Source organism: Pezoporus wallicus, unplaced genomic scaffold (genome assembly GCF_028554395.1).
Source record: "Pezoporus wallicus isolate ANWC-B61680 ecotype Strahan unplaced genomic scaffold, APGP_CSIRO_Pwel_v1 contig_6484, whole genome shotgun sequence".
Lineage (NCBI taxonomy): Eukaryota > Metazoa > Chordata > Aves > Psittaciformes > Psittacidae > Pezoporus > Pezoporus wallicus.
In genome coordinates this window covers 4,246,011-4,266,842 of record NW_026638903.1, presented here as the reverse complement: position 1 = coordinate 4,266,842, position 20,832 = coordinate 4,246,011, and the positions used below count along the sequence as shown (strand labels likewise).

The following is a 20,832-nucleotide window of genomic DNA, read 5'->3' as shown; positions in this document are numbered from 1 at the left end:
GAGCACCCCTTCCAGAAGGGCATGAGTGCCACTGAAAGCCACTTGACACTGTGCTACTTGCTAAATGCCTCTCACCAGCAGAGCCTGTATCATGCTCAAGGATTGTCTGAACTAATGCTTTTGCTCTGCCACCCTTACAGACTCAAGGTACTTCCTTCCTTTGTGAGATAACTCAGTCAACACCACCCAAAAAAGGAATGCCAGGCATCTGGCTGATCTGAAGGGCCCGAATATCCCATCAGCAATTCTTTTTCCTGTATCACTTCCTATAAAGAAAATGGGAGTGAAACGGAAGCAGTACTATCAAGTGTATCATAGCAAAAAAACAAAAACAAAAACCAAAACCAAAACAAACAAACCCACAAAAAAAGCAAACAAAACCAAACCCACAAAAAAAGTCAAACCAAACCAAAAACCCTGCAGCAGGGTCACTTGCAGTGAGAGGTGCAGATAACATCTTCAACACAATTTAGGCCTAATTAGCTGTTCACATAGAAGTGCCATTTAACCTTTGCAAACCTTAACTAGGAATTCAGTTCTATTTCCAGTCTCTATCATCATTTCTCACTCTCATCTACTAAACAACCTTCAGCCTCTTCACCTTACCTCAGCACCAAATGCCATTTTTGAGACTTGCAGGGACATGTTTTTGCACTCAAGCAAAGGATCAGGAAGGGTTCAACTGGCTGCAAGATGAATTTCCAACATTTTCTTCTTATGAAAGGTGCAACCAGTATCAGTGGAACCAGACTGAACTCATGAACCACTAAAAGCCTAACTGCAAGGATCTGAGCGCAGGTTATAATCCACTCTGGTATTAAGTCTGTGAGAGCATCCATTAGCAAGTCCCTGAGAGCAGGGCAAGCCTGTAGTACAGTACTTCACCCTTTCAGAGAGGACTGCCTCACATGGTTTTTCTTGTGACTCTCCACAAAAATACCCTCCTTCTAAATATACACCCATGCCCTCCCTGAACCTGCAAAAGTCTTGTTTCTGCCACATTCTTCTACTATCTCAAGGAAACATCCTGTCTGTTTTGCACTCAGTACCTTCATTAACAGCCTCCAGCACCCATACTGGAAGGGACAGTGAGTAGTACATCCCAATCCGGTTTCACTGGCCTGACATGACTCTGAAGGCCTGTCATACCTGCTGTCAGACATCACTTTTGCAACTGAAGAGCCCTAGCTTGCTCTGATGCTCCCTGCAAGGAGCATCCTCCACACCTCTGAGCCTCTTCCAATCCTAAAACATTTTGATCTGACAGGACACCCTAACCACAAAAAACAGTGAAGCAGGGGTGAACAACAGGTTTATACAGTAGCACAGAAGCACTCGTTTCTCTTCAGTCCTTTCCTTCATATCCTAAAGCTTCACCAGCTTTTCTTGACTGTTGCCATACCACCAGCACAGTGCTCAGCAGGGATGGTCTGTGATGGCAGTTCTTCCTCCTGAAAGGTCATGGCCAGCTCAGACCATTTTTTAATGTGTGAAGCAAGCAGTCTTTCACCATGTGTATACTCTCATTTGCTTATGCAGACTTCCACCCATCCTAGGGCGACTGCTTGTACCTGAGCTGTAAGAATTGAGGACCAAGGCAAGGAAGTCGTGGGGAAACACGACATTGTCAGAGCTGCTCTCACTCACGTATACAGGGAGAAGTGTTCAGGTCACAACCTGCAATTTCAGCAACCTGGTGACTATTAACTCTAGGGCACATGTACTAAATACAGAGGTAATACAACTGCATGGTGTATGATCCAAAACACCAAAGTACCAGCTTCAAAACCAGCATCAAACAAGAGAAAGCATTAAACAGCAGGATGAACATTCACCAGTCCAACAGGATTACCTTGCTAAAACACTTCTCTGTCAAGCTTGATTTCATTATCATTTGTATCACAGACAGTAGCCACCAAAATTTAATTAGCATGTTTATTCAATCACAAGTTACATGAGAACCTTCAGGAAATACATTGCAACTAAGTCTCTGCATATCAGATTTTTTTTTTTTTTACTTAGCTTGTATACAAGACATACTTTGTCAAAACAGCACTATCAGACTGAACTGTTAGGACAGAGAAGTGCGTGTGAGGCAAAACCAGTTTAAGAGCAAAGACCATAGACCATACAGAGAACATGTTACTGGATTACAGCCCAGCATCATCATTCAGAAAGTGACAGGGAGAAGCTTTCTCCAACAGAACACAAGTATAGAGCATCATAAGTGTACATTTTGCATTAATACCCATAATTATTAAAAAATAGAAAAACATCAAGTTCAAATATTACTTGGCTAGCCACCATACCTATAAGGTAAAACCATAAATGGACTAACTCTGCTTAGAAGGTGAAAAACACCAAGTCTCTAAAATTAACCAGAGCCCAGTTTAGCAGACTACTTAAGCATGTGCTCAAGTCCTACTGAAATTAGCAAGGCTTATACATGTTGAAGTATTACAATTAATATGGAGATATTTCAGCATGCATCAACAGTTAAGTACATGCTAAATACTTTCACTGAATCAAGATCATACTCTCTGAAGTACAATAAAGTTATACACAGACTACTGAAGTCATGATCTTTCTCCCTCAGTCTATTGTCCCATCAAAAGAAAAACCTCCTGGGTACACAAAAAACTGATGCAGTCCTCTGAACTTTGTGTTTCATTAAGAACTCCAAAGGCACACACAAATCAATGCTATGTACTGTAACGGTACTTTTGATTTTCAGCCTTTCAAAACAACAGAATTCTGTTTGCACTAGTGTAGCATCAAAACTCTACATGCAATTGGCAAGTTCAAGATAAAGGAACTTGTTTCTTCAGTTCATTCCCCAAATGATCAGTGGATTCTTAGAACTATATACAGCTGTACAAATAATGACAGTGACCATGTACAATCCTGCATGAGCTATTGGAAGAAAGCTACAAAGTTACATAAATAAATGTTCAAATTAAAAATATTTAATTTCTTTTGCACTTAATGTTTTAAGTGAGAAAAAAAAAAAAGCTCTGCAACGTTGACATGTCTCAGACTGTAAAATTAGACTTGCCATAGCTAGGAAATCCAGGTATCCAGGCAAATATTCCACATACCTGGGAATGAAACATTCCCATTTACTCAGAGGAATTTGATTGTTAGGTTTTGGTTTAGTTTGTTGTTTTTTTTTATTTAATTCTTATATAACCCACTATATGATAGTGAACAAAAAAATTTTGTTTCATAGAAACAACTAACATTTGCCCACACCAGGCAAATGGTCTATTTACAGATATAGTAGGACTGCCTGACTGACAGTGAGTGTGAGTTGCTGAACTCCAAGGAACATGGAGCTTAAAATGGGGACGCCCTCTGCTGAATCGCCTTCCCTTTTAGGATACGTCTTATCTGGAGACAAGAAAGACAAATATATTAGCATTCATCATCCTAACATGAGTCAATCTGAAAAACAACCCCAACCCTAGACCAAGTTCTGCATTCCTCATTTATCTGAGCCCAGTTACTCCAGAATTGATCCAATTTTACAGCATTTGAATCAATGAAAAGCAAAAGAATTACTCAGTTGCTTAAGTTATTAGCTACTTAGGTCAAGAGTCACCATTTTCATCATGTATTTGTGTAGCTCCTAGGAAAGAGGGATTTTCTTCACCTGTTACTCGGGCCTAAGAACTGCCATTACTAATTATGACGAGCAACAGTAGTACAATCTTGGGCCATACTGAAATGAACAAGAGAAGGTGTATTACACTCCAATATGTTGCAAGGTTACAAAGAAAAATCCTATCTTGACAGGAAAAAGCTTTTGAGATGGAAAAAAAAAGTGAAATTTGTAATTCCAGGTCTTTGTACAGTTTCCCTGATCCTAACTTTTTAAGGCAAAGATCCACGAGTAAAATTGTGTTTGCTATGCATTTTCCACAAAAGCTGTAACTCAAAAACCGAAATTCAGAGAGGAATATGGCTTTTCTGTAGATGGGGACAGATGGGAGCAAAGGAGAAGGCTGTTTGATGTTTTTATTACCTGTTCTCCTACAAGGCCATCAGGAACCAGATGAACTGGCTGCTCATTCTCCAGGTTCCTGGCACTTGGATCAGCTCCCTTGCGCATGAGCAGACGCACAGCATCCAACTGACTCACCCGATACTGCAGGCTGGCAGCCACATGGAGTGCTGTGTTGCCATTATAAGCCTGAAGAAGACAAAGTAAGTCCATGAAGTAAAGGCAGGGCATTAGCCTCCGGACACTCACAGTGCCACACACATGCACACCCCAGATTATATCTGCATTCCAGAAAAATCACTGTACCTTTGCATTAACAAAAGACAGGCAGTTGGGCAGCTCTAAAAAGAGACGAATGAGCTCCAGGTTTGCTTCTTCTGCTGCCAAATGTAAAGCTGAACGACCACTTTTGCGATCCTATCAAAAAAGAAACTGTTAGTCTTCCCTGTAGGTGGTTCACCCATTCAGGGTGAACATGCAGACAAAACAGAAAGAGTAACTGCAGTGTTGAGCAAACATATTGATACTAATAATTCACTGAAAGTCAATTTGAATATGTATTTTAATATGAACACATAATGAACAATGGAGGGATCTTATTTGGCAGCGAGTTTTCATAGCAAAAATATCAAAAGTTACATCAAGTAATGTCTGCCCCAGCACAGACCTAAACTGGACAGGTCAGCAGTTTTTAATTAAAATTTGCAGCTCAAGAACAAAGTAATCACCAGCACCCTATTACTATGGATACACCTCAGAGTGCTCCAAACTTACTCTTACTTTTAAGACACAATCAACTGCAGCCAGCATAGCATCATTCTTAATCCAGAAATTAAGACTGTCACCTCCCTTTTTCTCCAGGGTTCATCTACAGCGATAATACCTTGCTCTGAATAAAGGCAACATTCTCATTCCACTCAGGTAAATAAGATGTAGGGAAGCTTTCAAATTAGTCTACTTCGTTTGTAATAACACTGAAATGTGGCATAGGAGAAAAGGACATGTTTTTTTCCCCACATTCTCTCTGGATCTAATGCTTCAGACAAGCCATTTTACTTACTTTAGCTTCAACAGAGGCTCCCATTTGTATCAGAGTCTTGATGGTTTCTACCAGGCTCTTGTTTCTCAACAGAAGCTCCTGGACCTCAGGGGAGTGAGGTGGCTGACTGTTCTGCAGCTCATGCAACACAGCATTATGGGCCAGAACAGCACAGTGCAATGCTGTCAAACCTTAACATTAAAAAACATCACATGCACATTAGAAAGAGCTGTTATAATGGAATCTCTGCTGCCGAAGATTCTGGGTTCTGCACCCACTGACACATTGCTGGCACTCAAATATTTTAAATAATAGCCAATTATTACCTACACTCTCCATGCCAAACACAGCAATTGCATGTAAGAGGAAAGAGGTCCTGACAGGCACAGATTAACCACTTTTTTATCTGACAGATATGCCAATTCTAATGTAATTTCAACTGTAATTGTGAAATTCAACCTGGCAAAGATATGCTCAATTTTATTGATTCTCAACCCATGATAACATTCACATCAGCAGCTATTAAACATTATAGCATCCTATAACTCTGTAAATTATAACCTCTTAACTACTTACCTTCATAGTTTGTTGTCTCAAGGTCCACATACTGATTGCTTCCCATAGCTCCCTTTTGGATTGCCTACAAAAGGGGGAACAGGTATGCATTTAGGTCTTATCCAAACCACATATTCCTTCCTCAAGCTTGTATACAGCCTTACTGCAACAAAGTTACAATAAATAATGGCACTGAGATTTTTTTTTCATAGACTAGAAGATTCCACCAAATTACTCTAAAACATTAGTGAGAACTTGATTGTGAAATTCAGTCTCACTTCAAGCCATTACCATAGAACCCTGAGACATACTCACAAGGCTACACAGAGAAATATAAAGGGAGGAGTGGCATTTCCAGAGTTTCCCAAGACAACTAATACAATGTAGAAGCATTAACCATCAGGGCAGAACTATGCCTGCTTGGTCTTACCTGAAGGACCTGGGCATGCCCCTTCTCAGCACAAACATGCAATGGTGTTCTACCCCAGCAGTCCATGGTGTTGACTTGAGCCCCCAAACTAACCAAGTCCTGCACAATGAGATGCTGATTGGCAGCCACAGCAACCTGGAAAGCACTCTGCAAATCAAAAGGAAAACTCAAACTATTAGTCATCTGATCTCTAACAGGAAAGAGCAACTAAAACAAATAAAAAGCCTAGCTACCTGGTTTTATTTAAGCAGTGATTATGAATACCAGGAAGCCAGGACAAATGAAGCAGAGCACAGTGTTTTACCAGCTCAAGGTGATCCCAGGAAGTATTAATAGCTCAAGGTTAATGTTAGTATGCAGGCTAAATCTCAGGGTTAATATTAAATAAACATTTCACCACATCTTCCCCAAGGTCCAGACATGCAGAAGCACTCAGGTGCACCAAGCAGGTGCACAGACTGAGAACCTTACCTGGCCATTGTGCTCCTTAATATCCAGCATGTTCAGGGCAGCCATCTTCCTTGCAAGAACATAGGAGAGTGCTCGTCGGCCCTGGGCAACAGCAATGTGAAGGAAGCTGTGGGAAAGAGGTGAAACACAAAGTTACACCATCATACAAACTACAGATCAAGACATTACAGAGATCCAAACATATGGGAGGGGTGTTATGCAGCCTTTCTCTGCATCACTAAGACAGGAACACAGATACCTTGTTCCCAGGGCAATTTAAAGCATCTAAATTAGAATCTTTTCCTCCCCATTTACTACGTTAAAGTCTAATGATAAGAACCTGAATTTATACAGTACAAACACCTTATCCAGTCAGTGTGCTGCAATTCTGTGCATTGCAGCCCACCAGCAAGACTTTTCACTTGGTGAAACTACTGCACTCATGACACAAACACTGCTAATGAACTGCTTCCATTACAAGCTCATGATCCAACAAACCCTAGACACATCCCCCAGTCTTTCACACCAGAAATGCAGAGGTAAAGAGCACTCACGTGTCTCCATCAGAGTCTTTTGCAAGGAATTGTTCTTGAGAGATGCTGGCCAGTTTGTTTTCCTCCTGCTCTACCTGCCACTGAAAAAATGACTTTCCCAGCCGAGTCGTGCTTCTGGTGATGCTTTGGTCAGGTAGAGAGACATTCAGAGTAGCCAAAGAGACACTGCGCTCCAGACTACCACAGATGTTACTGGAAAGCAAGCTAAAGTTTGGAGGGTGGGGGCTGACATCAGGCTGCAGGTGGGCACTGCTCAGTGGCTGGAGGGGAGCAAAGATACCCTCTGAACCCTCAGAGTCGTTCAAGAGGGAGGAGAAGCTCTGTGATGGGCAGTACTGCAGTTCATGGCTCTCAAAGGTACTCTGCTGGTAGCCAGGAGACTGGTCATTGGCAGCAAAGGGCCTGTACTCCAAGGAGGCATCTGAAGGATAGGTCTGTGACAAATCTTGGTTCTGGGATGGAGGAAACTGGTAATGCTGCGGCGGATCAAGCATATGCTGCGAGGTGTGATCTTGGAATGTGTGGTACTTCTGGGATGGGGAGAAAGCCTGTGTCCCTGGGCTCTCCTGGTACTGCTCACCAGGTGAGCTGTGACTAGACACAGTGGGCAACCAGCTGACCTGCACCGTGTTCAGAGAAATGGGGCTTGATTCGTTCTTGATGTTTATAATGTTCTGAAGAAGATCGGAATTGCTGTCATGCTTTGGGTTGTTTTTATGAGTCTCCTCCATGTTATCCATAGAAGTTGGTGTCTGGGGTGGCGTCTGCCAAGAATAAAAAAGAAAAAGGAAAATCCAAACAAGACCACAAAAGTTGGAGGCAAGTTGGCTCTAGAAGCCACTAATCACACAAAGCTTACCAGGAGGTGTGGGTGAACATTAGCTTGGCGCTTAAAAGACAGTCCATCAGAAAGCAGCTCTGGAGCCTTTCTTTTGCCACTGTGACCTAGTATGCTCTTCAGCTCTGCTGAGCAGAAAATAGATTTAGAACCCATTTGGAGGTTACTCTCACAATCAAACTTTAAAAAGGTATAAATGTATAAGGGTATTTTTTTACCTGTGTATTGGTCATAGTTCACCAATCCTCCTTGTGCCTTTTGAGAGAAATCCAGATTATTCCATTATTACGATATTTCAGAGAAAAGAAAACAAAACCAAGAAGAAATCAGCAACAATTTGCTTTTATAAACATAGATTATACCTTAGAATAATTCTAGTACATGGTTGCTTAACCCTAATTTAATTGCTTTTAATTAAGGTTAAAAAATTGAAACATGGAACTTAAACAAAAAATATTTTTCTTATTTTGAGCTATCCATTACAATACCACAAACTCAAGAAAATTTAGAGAAAAGCACTCCTTACGGAGGTCAGAGAATTTTTTTTTTAAAATAAGTAAGCCTATTTTACACTTCTTCAGTGCCATGAGCTTTTCCATGCAAAACTTTTCCTGTGGCAAACATACACTCAGAAAAAAAAACCTTTAATCTGCCCAGAATTTCCTGTATTATTGTTTTTCGTCTTTTCGGGGGGGGGGGGGGGGTGGTGGTGGTGTCTGCCTTTATACTGCATGTTTCTCACAGAGGAGCACAATAGCATGACAAACAATTTTCTTCTGAGAAGATTCCCCAACTTGTACAATGAATGAGCTCATCCAAGTTAGCAGGGAGTTTCTGTGGTTTCGTAACACAAACACATCTTTATCCAAACTCCCTTCAGAAAATAAAGCTTAGTAAAAACATTTTCAAGTGCCTCCTTCACCCACAATAAACCCCCTTGCTAATTTCTTCCCAGCTGTGTTCTTCCATTACGTATTGAAAAGGAAAAATACTGACTCCATCCACACCAGATAAACCAACAAGCTCCTTTCTGGCATTATCGCATGCCTTTTTTTTATTTCTTTTGTTTGTTTGTTTGCCAGCTTCATCAAGCATTTCAAGCAATTATGTTATTGCTGAAAAATGCTGGTTACCTTGCCTTCCTCTGTGGCGGAGCCCGAGGACATCTGTTTGCTGCTCCTGAAGTGCAACAGGAGCTCCTTCACGGAGTTCTTCACACGAACCCCCTGGAAAGGTCCCCTGTGCTGCTTTCCGCCCCCCATGTGCTGTTCAGCTGTTGGAACACGAATGCAAACCCCGAGTTCAAGACACCGATCCCGTTTCCACGTTTTAACAATTAAAAAAAAAAACAAACAAAGAAAAGCGGGAACGCTCGTGGAAAACCCCCTGAACTCCCTATTTCAACAGAGAGAAGCCGGGGCGATGCTCCTGCTCCCCCCTCCATCGAGTCAAGCAGGGACCCCACTGCCGCAAGAACCGGGCGCTGCACACGCAGCGCCGGCTGAACGGTCCTGCCAGAAGCGAAGCTCCCTCTTATTCACCGCTTCCGGGGCTTTTAAAGCAAGAGGGGTCCGCGACCGGCTTCGCTGCCGGTGTGAACGGGACGGGGCAGAAGCGGCGGCTTCGCTCCCTCCGTCGCCCCGCTGGGGCCGGGACCGCCGAGGGGGGACGCAGTACCTTGCAGAGCGGGGCGGGCACTGCCCCGGGGGTCCCTCCGGCCGCCTCCGCGGCTGCTCACCGAGAGGTCCGAGTCAGAGCCCGGCGACCCAGGGCCGGAGTGCGCCGGCGAGCAGCTGCCCTCGCTGGAGTGGGGCGACGCCCCGTAGAAGTAGGTGAGATTGATGGGGCTACTGAGGGCGCTGCCGTCGCCGCCATCGGGCGCCGCGTCCCGGCTGCTCTCCACGATCATGGCGGTGCCACGGGGCGGCGGGCGGCGGAGGAGGGCGGCGGGCGGCGGAGTGACCACAGGCGCAGCCAGGTTTGGGCAGTCGACGCGCCAGCTACTAAGGTGAGGCTGTACTGGCGGGGGCACTTATAGTGGCTCCGCCCTCCCGCCCAGGGGCGGTGGGACGTGGCCGTGCCCGGGGCGGGGCGACACGACATGAAGAGACGTGATCTAGGATCGTCCCGCCCCGGCCGGGCTCCACAGCTCCCCAGCTCGGGCACCAGGCGTCAGCGGCGTGGTGGGGATCATCGTCTCTGTTCAGCCTGGAAATGGGAGAGCTCATGGGGACCTTAGAGCAGTCTCCCCGGACATGGAGGGACCCTAAAGGAAAGCTGAAGACGGGCAGCAGTAGCGACAGAACCAAGGGGGGATAGCTTTAAGCTAATAAGGGGATAGATTTATATTACATACTAGGAAGAAATACTTCACTATGAGAGCGGTAAGGCACTGGAACAGGTTACCCAGGGAAGTTGTGGCTGCCCCATCACTGGCAGTGTTCAAGGCCGGGTTGGATGGGGCTTTGAGCAGCCTGGTCTAGTGGAAGGTGCCCCTGCCCATGGCAGGGGGATTGGAACTAGATGATCTTTGTGTCCCTTCCAGCCCAGTCCATCCTATGTTTCTGTGACGGGGATGAATAGAGCTGGGTGCCACCTTGCACCCTGACCTCTCCTGTGGAGGCCTCCTGCAGCCTTTTAGCCCTCACTTGTGAAGCATGCAACCCCAAATTTCCACCCTCTCGTGCAGCTGCAGAGATGGAAACCACAAGCACCACCCTCAGTCTCCCACCACTGCTGATGCAGGCTTGTATCCCCTCTGGCATGTACCCCTTGGCCCAAGCACAAAGATGGCATGGGATCACCCACGCCGCTCCTACCAAGCCTCTGCTCTGGGGACACGAGTTTGGGAGCATGGGGATTTTTTTGGTCGTGTGCGGCATCCAGAGAGAAGGGGAGTGTGAGCAGTTACTCACAGCAGAGATGAGTCACATCTTTCCCTTTGGTATCAAAGGCTGTGATAAGCAGGAGACAGACACAGAAATCTTTTTGTTTACAGGTTGCACCATACTGTGATGGCAAAGCCTCGTGGTCAAAAGAAGCAGGAAGAAGTGGGTAAGCAATACAATGCCTAAACAAAAACTGGGCAAAACCATGTGCCTGTGATTACTGTTAACAACGCAGCTGAGTTATTACCCATATTCACAGGGGAGACTTCTCAGATTTCTACTTCTCAAACCAATATTTCTGCTTTTTTTCCACTGAGGTCACAATCTTCTAAAACACGAGTGTGCTTTTTTGTCCATGAGGCTGCGATCAAGATGTTTTTAGCTCTGTGTCCGCCAAAAAAAATACGTAGTGAAAGAACACGGTATTTCTAAAGTGTATTATGCAAATTGGAGATCTATAATTTAGATTATTATACATGTTTTAGTTGTATTAAAAAAACATGGGACAGGTGCAACATGAAATTATATTAATCAGCCCATGAGGAGGCAGGAGTGAATTACTTTATATTATTCAAGTGTTTCCTCTGCTGTCAGTTGAAGGAAGGGTTTCACTGGGAATTAGCTCAGCATTTTTCTACTCCAAAGGCTGTTGTTTTACACCATTGTGTAAAACTGACTCATGCAGTCACAGTACAATTTGCAAATGTGACCCATAAAATGAAACCAGATGCCAAGTAGTGCCAGAAATAGCACAACCTAATAAAGGAGAAAACTCACTTGCTCCCTAATCAGCAGCTATCTCCTAAGCACACCTTCTCCCTCATTTCACAAACTTCTTTATGCAAGCTGTATGTTTTAAACACACAAGGAGGTGGGTCACTGCTATTCTTCAAGCCTGAGATCTCAGTTATGATACCTTAGCCTTAGGTACACACTTTTCAGCATTTCCTCATTAAAAAGCACTTGCTGCTCAGAGATCCTTCAGCCCCTGAACACTCTTTGCAGGCTCAGTGGCCGAGGGGTGGACCCACAACCCAGCTTTCCAAAAGCAGATCCAGTGGATCAGAGTGTGGAATTGCTTTTTCTCTTCTATTCCAAAGTTCCTACTTTCCTGAAGTGTGAATTGGTGACTTGCTCTCCTCTTACCAAGCAAAATCTGCTTCAGGCAACACTCTGATACCTCATCTCATACTTGTTTCGTCAGTGACATCTTATTTATCAGGTCTTCTGGCATAAATCTACTCCCAGTCAAAGAAGATTAAGACAAGTCTAATTCCACTGAGCTCCATAACAAAAGGCTCTTTCAAAAATACACACACCCATCGGTTACACAAGATGAGCTGGCTCCCAGCAGCTTTGTGCTCTCAAAGTGCTTCCATGCAAGTTACTGGTAAATTATTGCTACATCTACAAATTGTAGTTATTAATGCTGCAGACCTTGAGTATTTGTTGTTTTGGCCCAAACACTACGTAACATCTGTGGTGACCAAACCCCTGTGGGATGTCTTCACCCTAAGAAAGCTCCTCCAGGGCAGGGTGGTGGCTAAAAGCTTGTCACAGCTTCTTCTGACTGGAAACCCAGCATAGCACCTATGGACAGCAATAAACTGTGGAAAAGCAGGGGTCAGCTGGGAAGGCATTACAAGGCTGTGGTGCCCAGGTGGTTTCTGCCTGCTCTGACCAAATTCAGTGCAACCCATCACCCTCCAGAGCTGGTGAAAGTTTCAGCTCACCCAGTGCTGCCCTCACGGGTTTCTATTGCACCAGCTCCGTTTTACTGGGATATATCAATAATGCCAACTAGCGGCCAGTATTAGCAACATTTGTCCTGAAACCTCTTCTCTGTACACACGCAAACAGTGAGATATGCTTGTATTGGTATCTCACACAGCTGCGAAAATCAGACACAAAATGCATTTGTTTCTGAAAACTTTGCTTCTTCCCTTACTTCAGAACACAACCTGGACAGGTATTGTGGAATTAAAGCTAATCGGTCTTGGCTTATGTTATACCAATATACTTGATTATCAAAACACTTTTTGAGAGCGAGACTTGTGCACACCTGTCCTGGGTTCAGCAGTAGCAGTCATTTTTCTCATTCTTAGTAGCTGGTGCAGCACTATGGTTTTGACTTTCACCCTGGCAACAGTTCTGATAACACCGATGTTTTTAGTTACTGGTCAGAATGTTTAGTCTGACCAAGGACTTTCTGAGTCTCATGCTCTGCCAGGGAGGAGGGGAAGCCATGAGGAAGCAGAGGCAGGACACCTGACCCAAACTAGCCAAAGAAGTATTCCATACCACAGTATGTCATGGCCAGGATGTAGAACTGGGGGCAGTTACCCGGAAGGGCTAGATCACTGCCGGGGTTGGGCTGGGTATCGGTCAGCGGGCAGTGAGCAGTTATATTCTCTTCCCTTGTTATTCCCATTATCATTATTATTATTGGTGGTAGCAGTAGTGGTTTGTATTATACCTTAGTTACTAGACTGTTCTTATCTCAACCCGTGGGAATTACATTCTTTCAATTCTTCTCCCCATCCCTCCGGGAGCAGGGGGAGGAAGGGGAGGGAGTGAGTGAGTGGCTGCGTGGTTCTGGGTTGCTGGCTGGGCTTAAACCACTACAGTTCTTTGTGGTGCCCAGTGTGGGGCACGAAGGGTTGAGGTAACAATACATCTGACTGGTGTGTGTCTAATCGTATAAGCATTCATTATTTCAGATTAACAGTCACTCATCACAATGCTGATTTATTGGCTCTCAAAGTTGTTGCTCTTGATCTCAGAATTTCAGCATGTTGTACCTTACTTACAGTCAGTATTTGCTGTGTTAGTGTTTATCAGCTGAGGGTCTTGAGCTAAGGTTCTTGTTTCATTGTACTTTATGGTAATGACTTGTAATTCAATAGACTCATTGATCATGAAACTGATCTGGCTTGCATTCCGAGTGTGGTCACCACTCCTATACTTTGGGAGGTATATAATAGAAGCGTATGGCATTTACACATCTTTTTTCCCCTCCTTGGGTGGTCAGCCTGTGAGAGAGACATTCCCACACACCCCTGCAACAAGTACAGCAGCTATTCAAACTCTGACTACAACAGATAACGCAGCTACTCTAACTCCAAGCACAGCAACTACGCCAACCCCAGAGACAAGTACAGCAGCTACTCAAACTCCAACTACAGCAGACAGTGCAGCTACACCAGCCCCAGTGGCAAGTACAGCAGCATCGTTTGAAAGTTCTGAGGGTTTTGAATGGCTTTTGGGTACCCTTGAGACCTGCCTGCTGATTGTGATGGGGATCACCATGTTGGCACACATACAGAGTGTGTTTTATCCATGACCATTTTGTCTGATCTTGAAAGTTAAGCGGAGTCATGTTTGGGTCTTGTCTAGGGTTAGATGACAATATATGAGAACCAAGAGATTTTCCCCGAGGCTGGACAGTTATGAGTGGCAGGGTGTGTGGGACTGTACTGGGCAAGTACCTAGTCCACTGGGCCCCTCCAGTGCTTTGGAAGCATCAGAGATGGAAGGCAGCTGTATGGAGTCCCCAGCAACAAATTGCAGAAACTGCTGAAGGGGAGGGTGAATTATTTTGAGCCTGGTGGGCCCATGACTCCTCAGGCTATCATGGCAGGGATGCAACATAGAGATGGACTCATGATCGAGGGGTGGACTTAGGAATGGACAATATTGCCCGGGTTATTCATGAGTGTGAACACTGCACACAGCCTCTCCTGCTCTGAAAGACTGTTACAAGAGATGGAGCCCGACATCATGGACTGAATGGACTCAGCAGCTTTATAGGAATTGGTCCATGCACTAAGGAATAATCTCTCTCTCTGTGGACATATATATATGGATATATATAAAAGTGATGGTATACTGAAAATGCGGGGTTGGGCTGGGTGTCCGTCAGTGGGTGGTGAGCAATTATATTCTCTTCCCTTGTTATTCCCATTATCATTATTATTATTGGTGGCAGCAGTAGTGATTTGTGTTATACCTTAGTTACTGGACTGTTCTTATCTCAACCTGAGGGAGTTAGATTCTTTCGATTCTCCTCCCCATCCCTCCGGGAGCTGGGGGGGGGGAAGGGGGGGAGTGAGACAGAGACTGCATGGTTCTGATTTGCGGCTGGGCTTAAACCACGACAACACCCATGAGCTACTTTGAAGGGATCTGAAAATCCAGTTAAGAACAACAAAAATTCCTGTTGTCTCCAAGCTTGCACTTGCTGGGTAGTCATTGCAAAAGTCAGAGAGGTTGAAAGCCCAAACCGTAAACTTCAACCAGCAACTAAACATCAAGGCTAACCAAGGTCATGTGTCTCCTCTTTGCAATCAGAACCCACACAAAGGAAAGCTGCACTGTACATGCTGGGCTGGGCTTCCCCTCTGCATTCATCTCCACTAACCGTGCTCTCATTACACAGAAACAGCTGAGCCACAGCATCAAGTCAAAGCAAAATCAAGAAGCCTGCTCAGTGTTTTGGGGTTTCTCATCAGAATTCCATCTTGTCAACACCCTTTTTAATTGTAGCCATGAGATGTTCTCTCATACCTGGGCCCTCAACACTGAGAACAACATGTCAATAATGATAGCACAAATTAAAACTGAGGGAGAAGTTTTGCTGCCTGCTTTCAGGAATCTCTGGTCTATTCTTTCTGACATGAGCTTTGCAGCGATGCTGCAGGGCAGGAGACTTCTGGGCCATTCCATGGAGTGGCAGCAAGGCAGCTGAAAGGAAACCTCCAGCAGAGCTGCCTCCAATCAGCCCCACAAAGCCCACACAAGGGAGCAGGGCAAGGACCAGGCACACAGTCTGAAGATGTCCCTACCTGTATATGGTCAGATGATGTGACCCCATAGGTCATCCTCACATCCTGATCCCAGGACTGGTAACAGTGCTCTTACATGAACTCAATTCTGAGCTCTGAGTTCTGAGAGAAACTAGCTCTTTTGGGTGAAGCCTGAGCAAGAGTCTGCCAGTTGTCTCCCTCTGTATTAGCTTACTCTCCAAAAAGCATTCTAGCTCTTCTTTCTTCTCAGAAAATCCCCTTGAAGCTCCTTCACACATACAACAGTTGAAAAAAAAAACAAAAAACCAAGCACAAACCCCAACAAACAGAAGATGCATCCTGGGGAGGCCACATGGAGTTCAGAAGAAACCAAGGCTGAGTAAGGGTTATTCTCTGTACGAATGTGGCTGGTCAGCTGTAAGGAAAGGGCTAGCCTTTACAACATCAGTGTGCCTGCACTGTTCAGTTCCTAGGGCACATACTAGGGTGAATGTTATATGGGATGTAGGCTTCAAGTAAATACATAAATAAACCAAGCCAAGAAAGTAGAGCTTTGCCTTCCCTCTATACCAGCATGTAATCACTCTGCCAGACACACAGTCCTTCCTAACTGCAAGTGAGAAACATGCCAGCTCTTGGAGCAGCCTATGGTTCAGTGAGCATGGGAATAGAATAAACTTCTCTGTTTGTCTATCTCCTAAGCAGCATCATTGGATGAGGATCAGCCCCTAGGTAAAGAGACAGAGCACAAACTACTATTTACACGAATTCAGTTTTGCAATGCATTTCTGGAGAAGTATAATCTTTGTGGTATTCTCAAACTGGAAATAAAACTGGTAGCTTACAACCCAGTTGCTTAACACAAGTAAATATTTGCTGTGTGGATGTCAAATGTTCTTGTTCTCCAATAGATGTAATTAAGGTCTGGTGCAGTGTCAGTCAAGGCGTGCAAACCACCGCCACACCTCTGTATCCTAGCAGCATTTCCACAGAGTACACAAACCGAAGCCATGCAGTATAACATGTGGTTTGCTTTCAGAATAGCATCCAGAAAAACAGAGATAAAAGCTTAGTAACTATTCCACTCCTAGAAACTGTTCAGGATCAATACCTGTGTTTGCTTTAACAGTTTAGTAGAGCACATGTCAGCAGGTTGGAAATAGGCCATGACACAGTTTCACTCTAAAAGCCAGTACAGAGGATTTAGTATTTCTTCCCTCTTTGCTATACTTGCATTGCTACATATTTTCCTAGGCATTGGTCTCCAAAATTGGCATTCTGGCATTAGTCTGAACTTCAAAAGGGTCATATATAATTCTTCATATAAAAGGAAAACTCAGACTATTTATTTAACATGTTTTCTTCTGGGGCTTGCTCCTTTGATCCAGAGAATGTCCTCAGTTTTTCTCTTTTTTTTTTCTCTCAGGCTGTTTGAATTTTTTTTTTTTTTTCCTAAAGTTGGGCTGCTCCTAAGTAGATCGTTTCTCACTGCATATAGAAAGCAGCTGAAATCAGTACAGAGGAAAAGAAAGCCCAAACCCAGTAAGGGTTACAAAGGTGGTTAAGTGGATCTCATTTCTGTGCAAGTAAAGAGTTTCCCCATAGTTGCACCTTGTGTTTGTGGTCATTCCTCTCAATGTACTCACTGCTCTGGTTAGTCATGTTTTCTCATAAGCTCATATACCTCATTAGTTCATTAGTGCCTTGCAGTAGGAACTCATGGCTGAGAAATACATGCACCACTGATGTCACAGCATGCAAATAGAGAGCAGAAGACTGTTTCCCCATAGCAAAGGGCAGCGTCATGTATCACCTGTAAAGGATACTGTATGTACATAGATGAGGTAAATAGTGTGCATCCTTGACTCAAAATGTTTTGCTTGTTCCAATCTTCCCATACAGAAAGGGAGTTAGTGCAGTTTCTCAGTGCTGTTAGGGAGTCCCAGTGCAGGTCTGAAGGGGAAAGAAAGCATCAGTTTTCCTCATGACTCACACTGAAGACCTTTTTCCTCTTAACTCAGGCAACCAACCTGGGCCAAAACCTGTCATTCTGCATCCACATTAATTCTGTTTTCTGCTGTCAGATGCAGGAGCCTGTGCTATAAGCACAGAGGATGAGTTAGGCTCTGGTGGACTTCAATTTCAGTCTTCCTACCTTTCACAGACAAGGATCACCTGTAAAACAAAACCCCTTTCTAGCAGGGACAGCAGAGCTGTCCCAGTGCAGCATTGCCACTCAACTCTTCAGTACAGGAACAGGAGGAAAAACTGCTTTATCTCAGTGAGATTTTTACCCAGAAAAATACAATTTCTCCAACTACAATCTACCTGGGACCCTGCGCTCCTAGTCTCTCAATTTATGTGTAGTAACAGGCAACCTGTCTAAGGTTACATCCAGGCTTCCCAAACATGTGTTTTTCCACTCAAAAACGTTATCCAGGCAGACTTGGAAAATTTACCCACTTCTTCGACAAGTCAAACCAGCCACATATACTGGACAGCAAATCCAACTGGGCTGATCTGTCCACAGAAATCCCAAGCCACAGTATCAGCACACATGCAGATCACCTGTGCTGTGGTTGCCTGGCAGGATCAACACCTGCAGGAAACCCCAGCACTGATTTGCACAATCCTACACAGCCTGTGAACATACCACCAGCTCAAGGGTGCAGATCAGCAGGCAGGAAAGCCCAGGCAGAAACAAAACAACCACAGAAAAAGACACTTGAACCATGTTAACATTGCAAAGATCATTGAAGGGAATGCCCTTGTCTTATACCTTGGTCTTATTTCACTGTTTTCCAGTTTATGGAGTTTAAATGCCTTCCATTCACTAGAGAAATTCCAGCTTTCAAAACACAACTGGCTGACCTGGGGAAAGTCCTGAAAGTCAGCTTTAGTCCTTCATTAGTCAGACAAAAATTCAATAAACAGGAAATTTTCTCATTTAAAAAAGCACCTAAACCAAGGCAGCAAAATTTTGTTATGGCAGGGAAAAGGTTAGATTGCTTCCAAGCAGAAGTAGAAAACCTTTCCTGTGCTTGGGATGAATTGCGTATACTGGGGCAGGATTTATCTTAAGTTAAAAGTGTGTCAGGACAACTGGGACAACATTGCTCTATCTATGGATCAGAATTTTCTGTCACGTAAGTCCTATGTCTGCATCAAGATTATTAGTATCATGAGAAGGGCACTGTGTTCTTTCTTGCTTCTAAGCAAGAAACTAAACTTCTAACAGCCAGTTGCTACACATTTAGAAAGAAATAAATGACAAATGACAAATTTACTGTAATATGTAAACTCTGCATGAGTTAGCATAAAACATAAAGAAAGTTAGAAATAAATTCTTTGATTTTGTGGGGCATGGTGCAGAGCTCTGTTCCCAGGCATTGGCTCCTTCCTCCAGTTCCTAGTGGGAAAAGACACCAGCTGAAGCCAGACACATCCTGTCTGACAGGACACTGCTCTTCACAGAAGCTAGCCCATGGATGTTCAAGTTTCCTTTTAACTTCCTGCCAATTTCTTGAGAAGAAAGCAAGAGTAAAGACAGTTTTGCACCTTCCCTCTCAGGAGCTTGTGACTGGGAACGTGAAAAGTCACACGGGGATTTCTCAGCAGCACCAGCAGGACTGAATTTTGCTGTTCTCTGAAAGCCCCAGGACTAGAAGCAAAGCCAGAACATACCATCCTGGGTACAGCACAAGGCAGAGCCAATGGGAGAGATACTGCTGTGCTTGCCGCCTGGCTGTTCCAGGCAGCCCAGGGGTGAGGAGGCTTCCCAGCACCCAGGAGAGCTGCTGGAAGCCCATTTCCAGCAGCTAGTTGATGATGATGATGATAATATCCCAACTACTACTTCTTAGGCAGCAGCAGGGCTCTGATGTAGGCAGGGCAGGCTGCAGGGCTGAGGCTGTTCATCTTCCCCAGGCAGCCCAGGGCTCAGCTAGTGCCCAGAATCCAGAGGCAGATAGCAGTGCCTCCACACACACACACACTCCACCTATCCACTGCTATTAAGCACAATGGGAAACATGTGGCTTGATGTAAAGAAAGTGGATAAACCATCTAATTAGCCGAAAATAAATCACTTGCCTTGGGAACCAAGATGATACTGGAGTTTCATTTGTAGCAGATACATGGCCTTCTTCCCAATGTCCCTAGGTGACATTTGTCCCTGACCTTGGTCACTCAGTGAGGCTGAGGGAGAGCCCAGGGTATCACCCTTTCTCTGTACCTGTGTGCCTTCAGGCAAACTACAATGTCCAAGCTGAAAATACCTGGCTTCCATCTAAAGTACTTGCAAACCACTTGTCCGCAGCCACACTCAAGTCTTTGATGACATCATTGTACAAACATGCCCCCAAATTTGGGGGGTCTAAAACCCAGACCACATTGCATCCTCTGAAAGAAGCTTAGTGCTGAGCTGCCTTCATGCCTGCCAGATATGGGCAGAGGTCATGCATAATCGACCTCATGTGGTAAACCAAAGAAACCCTCACCAAGCAATGAAAAGAAGTTTATGGTTTGGGTTAATAAAGCCCTTAGCATAACAAATTTTAAAGTCAAGTTTAAGTTAATTAAACTTACTTTTCTTAATTCCCACAGATATTTTACTAAATTACAAGAAGGTAGGCATAAATCTCTATTTTTATGCATGTTTCCCTGTGTTGTCTCACACTGCACTATGAAACTGGCAGGCTCATATGAGGATGACATTCTGCTATTCCAGAACTACTGATGAGCTGCCAGAAAAGAAACTGTAATCAAGTTTATACAAAACACCTGCTTCCACTAAAAATGTTTCTTCCATTCAGTCCTCCCAGAGCTGAGCTTAGCTTAGCTTCCCATCCATCCATCCATGCATGCATACATCCTTCTTAACATCCTCCCCTGAAAAAAACAATTGTTTCAGAGAAATTGTCCAGAATAGCTAAGCTATTTAGGGGTATTTGCCCCTGAATCCACTGTGGCCTTTCAAAAATCCCACCATTCATTGTGGTTTCTTCACACTTGGTTATCTTCCATTAGCTTCCCAAAATCCTGCCTTTCTTCTGCACCCAACCCTATACACAGGCAATTATAGCACAAGCCACTTGCAAGGCTATTAGAAGCAAAAAACCCCAAAATAATGATGAGAAATCAATATTGTTCCAATCAATTAAGGTTTTAAGCAATGAATCAAATATAATTATAATAGTGTACCTGCATGTCGAAGGAGTGAAGTTAGAATTAGCTCTATGGCAAATGAGCCAGTTCTTTGCACCCTAGGG

The 20,832-nt window shown here is 44.2% G+C and overlaps 1 protein-coding gene and 1 long non-coding RNA gene across 6 annotated transcripts in view; both read right to left on the bottom strand.

Moving 5' to 3' along the window:
* The window catches only part of NFKBIZ (NFKB inhibitor zeta), a 32,157-nt gene extending 22,296 nt beyond the window's left edge, over positions 1-9,861 (bottom strand). For 3 of the 5 annotated variants that reach the window (XR_008972601.1, XM_057412993.1, XM_057412997.1), the window contains exons 1-11: positions 9,547-9,861; positions 9,003-9,142; positions 8,088-8,124; positions 7,891-7,997; positions 7,032-7,795; positions 6,499-6,604; positions 6,028-6,174; positions 5,619-5,682; positions 5,064-5,233; positions 4,310-4,420; positions 4,025-4,192 (exon numbers count right to left, since the gene is read on the bottom strand). Coding sequence is in view for 4 of the 5 variants with exons in the window: in XM_057412993.1 (XP_057268976.1) it covers positions 4,025-4,192; positions 4,310-4,420; positions 5,064-5,233; positions 5,619-5,682; positions 6,028-6,174; positions 6,499-6,604; positions 7,032-7,795; positions 7,891-7,997; positions 8,088-8,124; positions 9,003-9,142; positions 9,547-9,778 (2,046 nt within the window). In the remaining variant the exon portion in view is untranslated. Of the gene's footprint in view, positions 1-3,168; positions 3,391-4,024; positions 4,193-4,309; positions 4,421-5,063; positions 5,234-5,618; positions 5,683-6,027; positions 6,175-6,498; positions 6,605-7,031; positions 7,796-7,890; positions 7,998-8,087; positions 8,125-9,002; positions 9,143-9,546 lie in introns of those variants that run through there. The other 2 variants (XM_057412994.1, XM_057412996.1) reach the window with 2 other exon arrangements.
* Positions 9,862-17,017: 7,156 nt separating this feature from the next.
* Positions 17,018-20,832, bottom strand: LOC130601133 (uncharacterized). Its single transcript, XR_008972602.1, has 2 exons — positions 20,765-20,832; positions 17,018-17,737 (listed from the first exon to the last, which is right to left on the bottom strand). It is a non-coding gene; the product is annotated as an uncharacterized LOC130601133 (long non-coding RNA).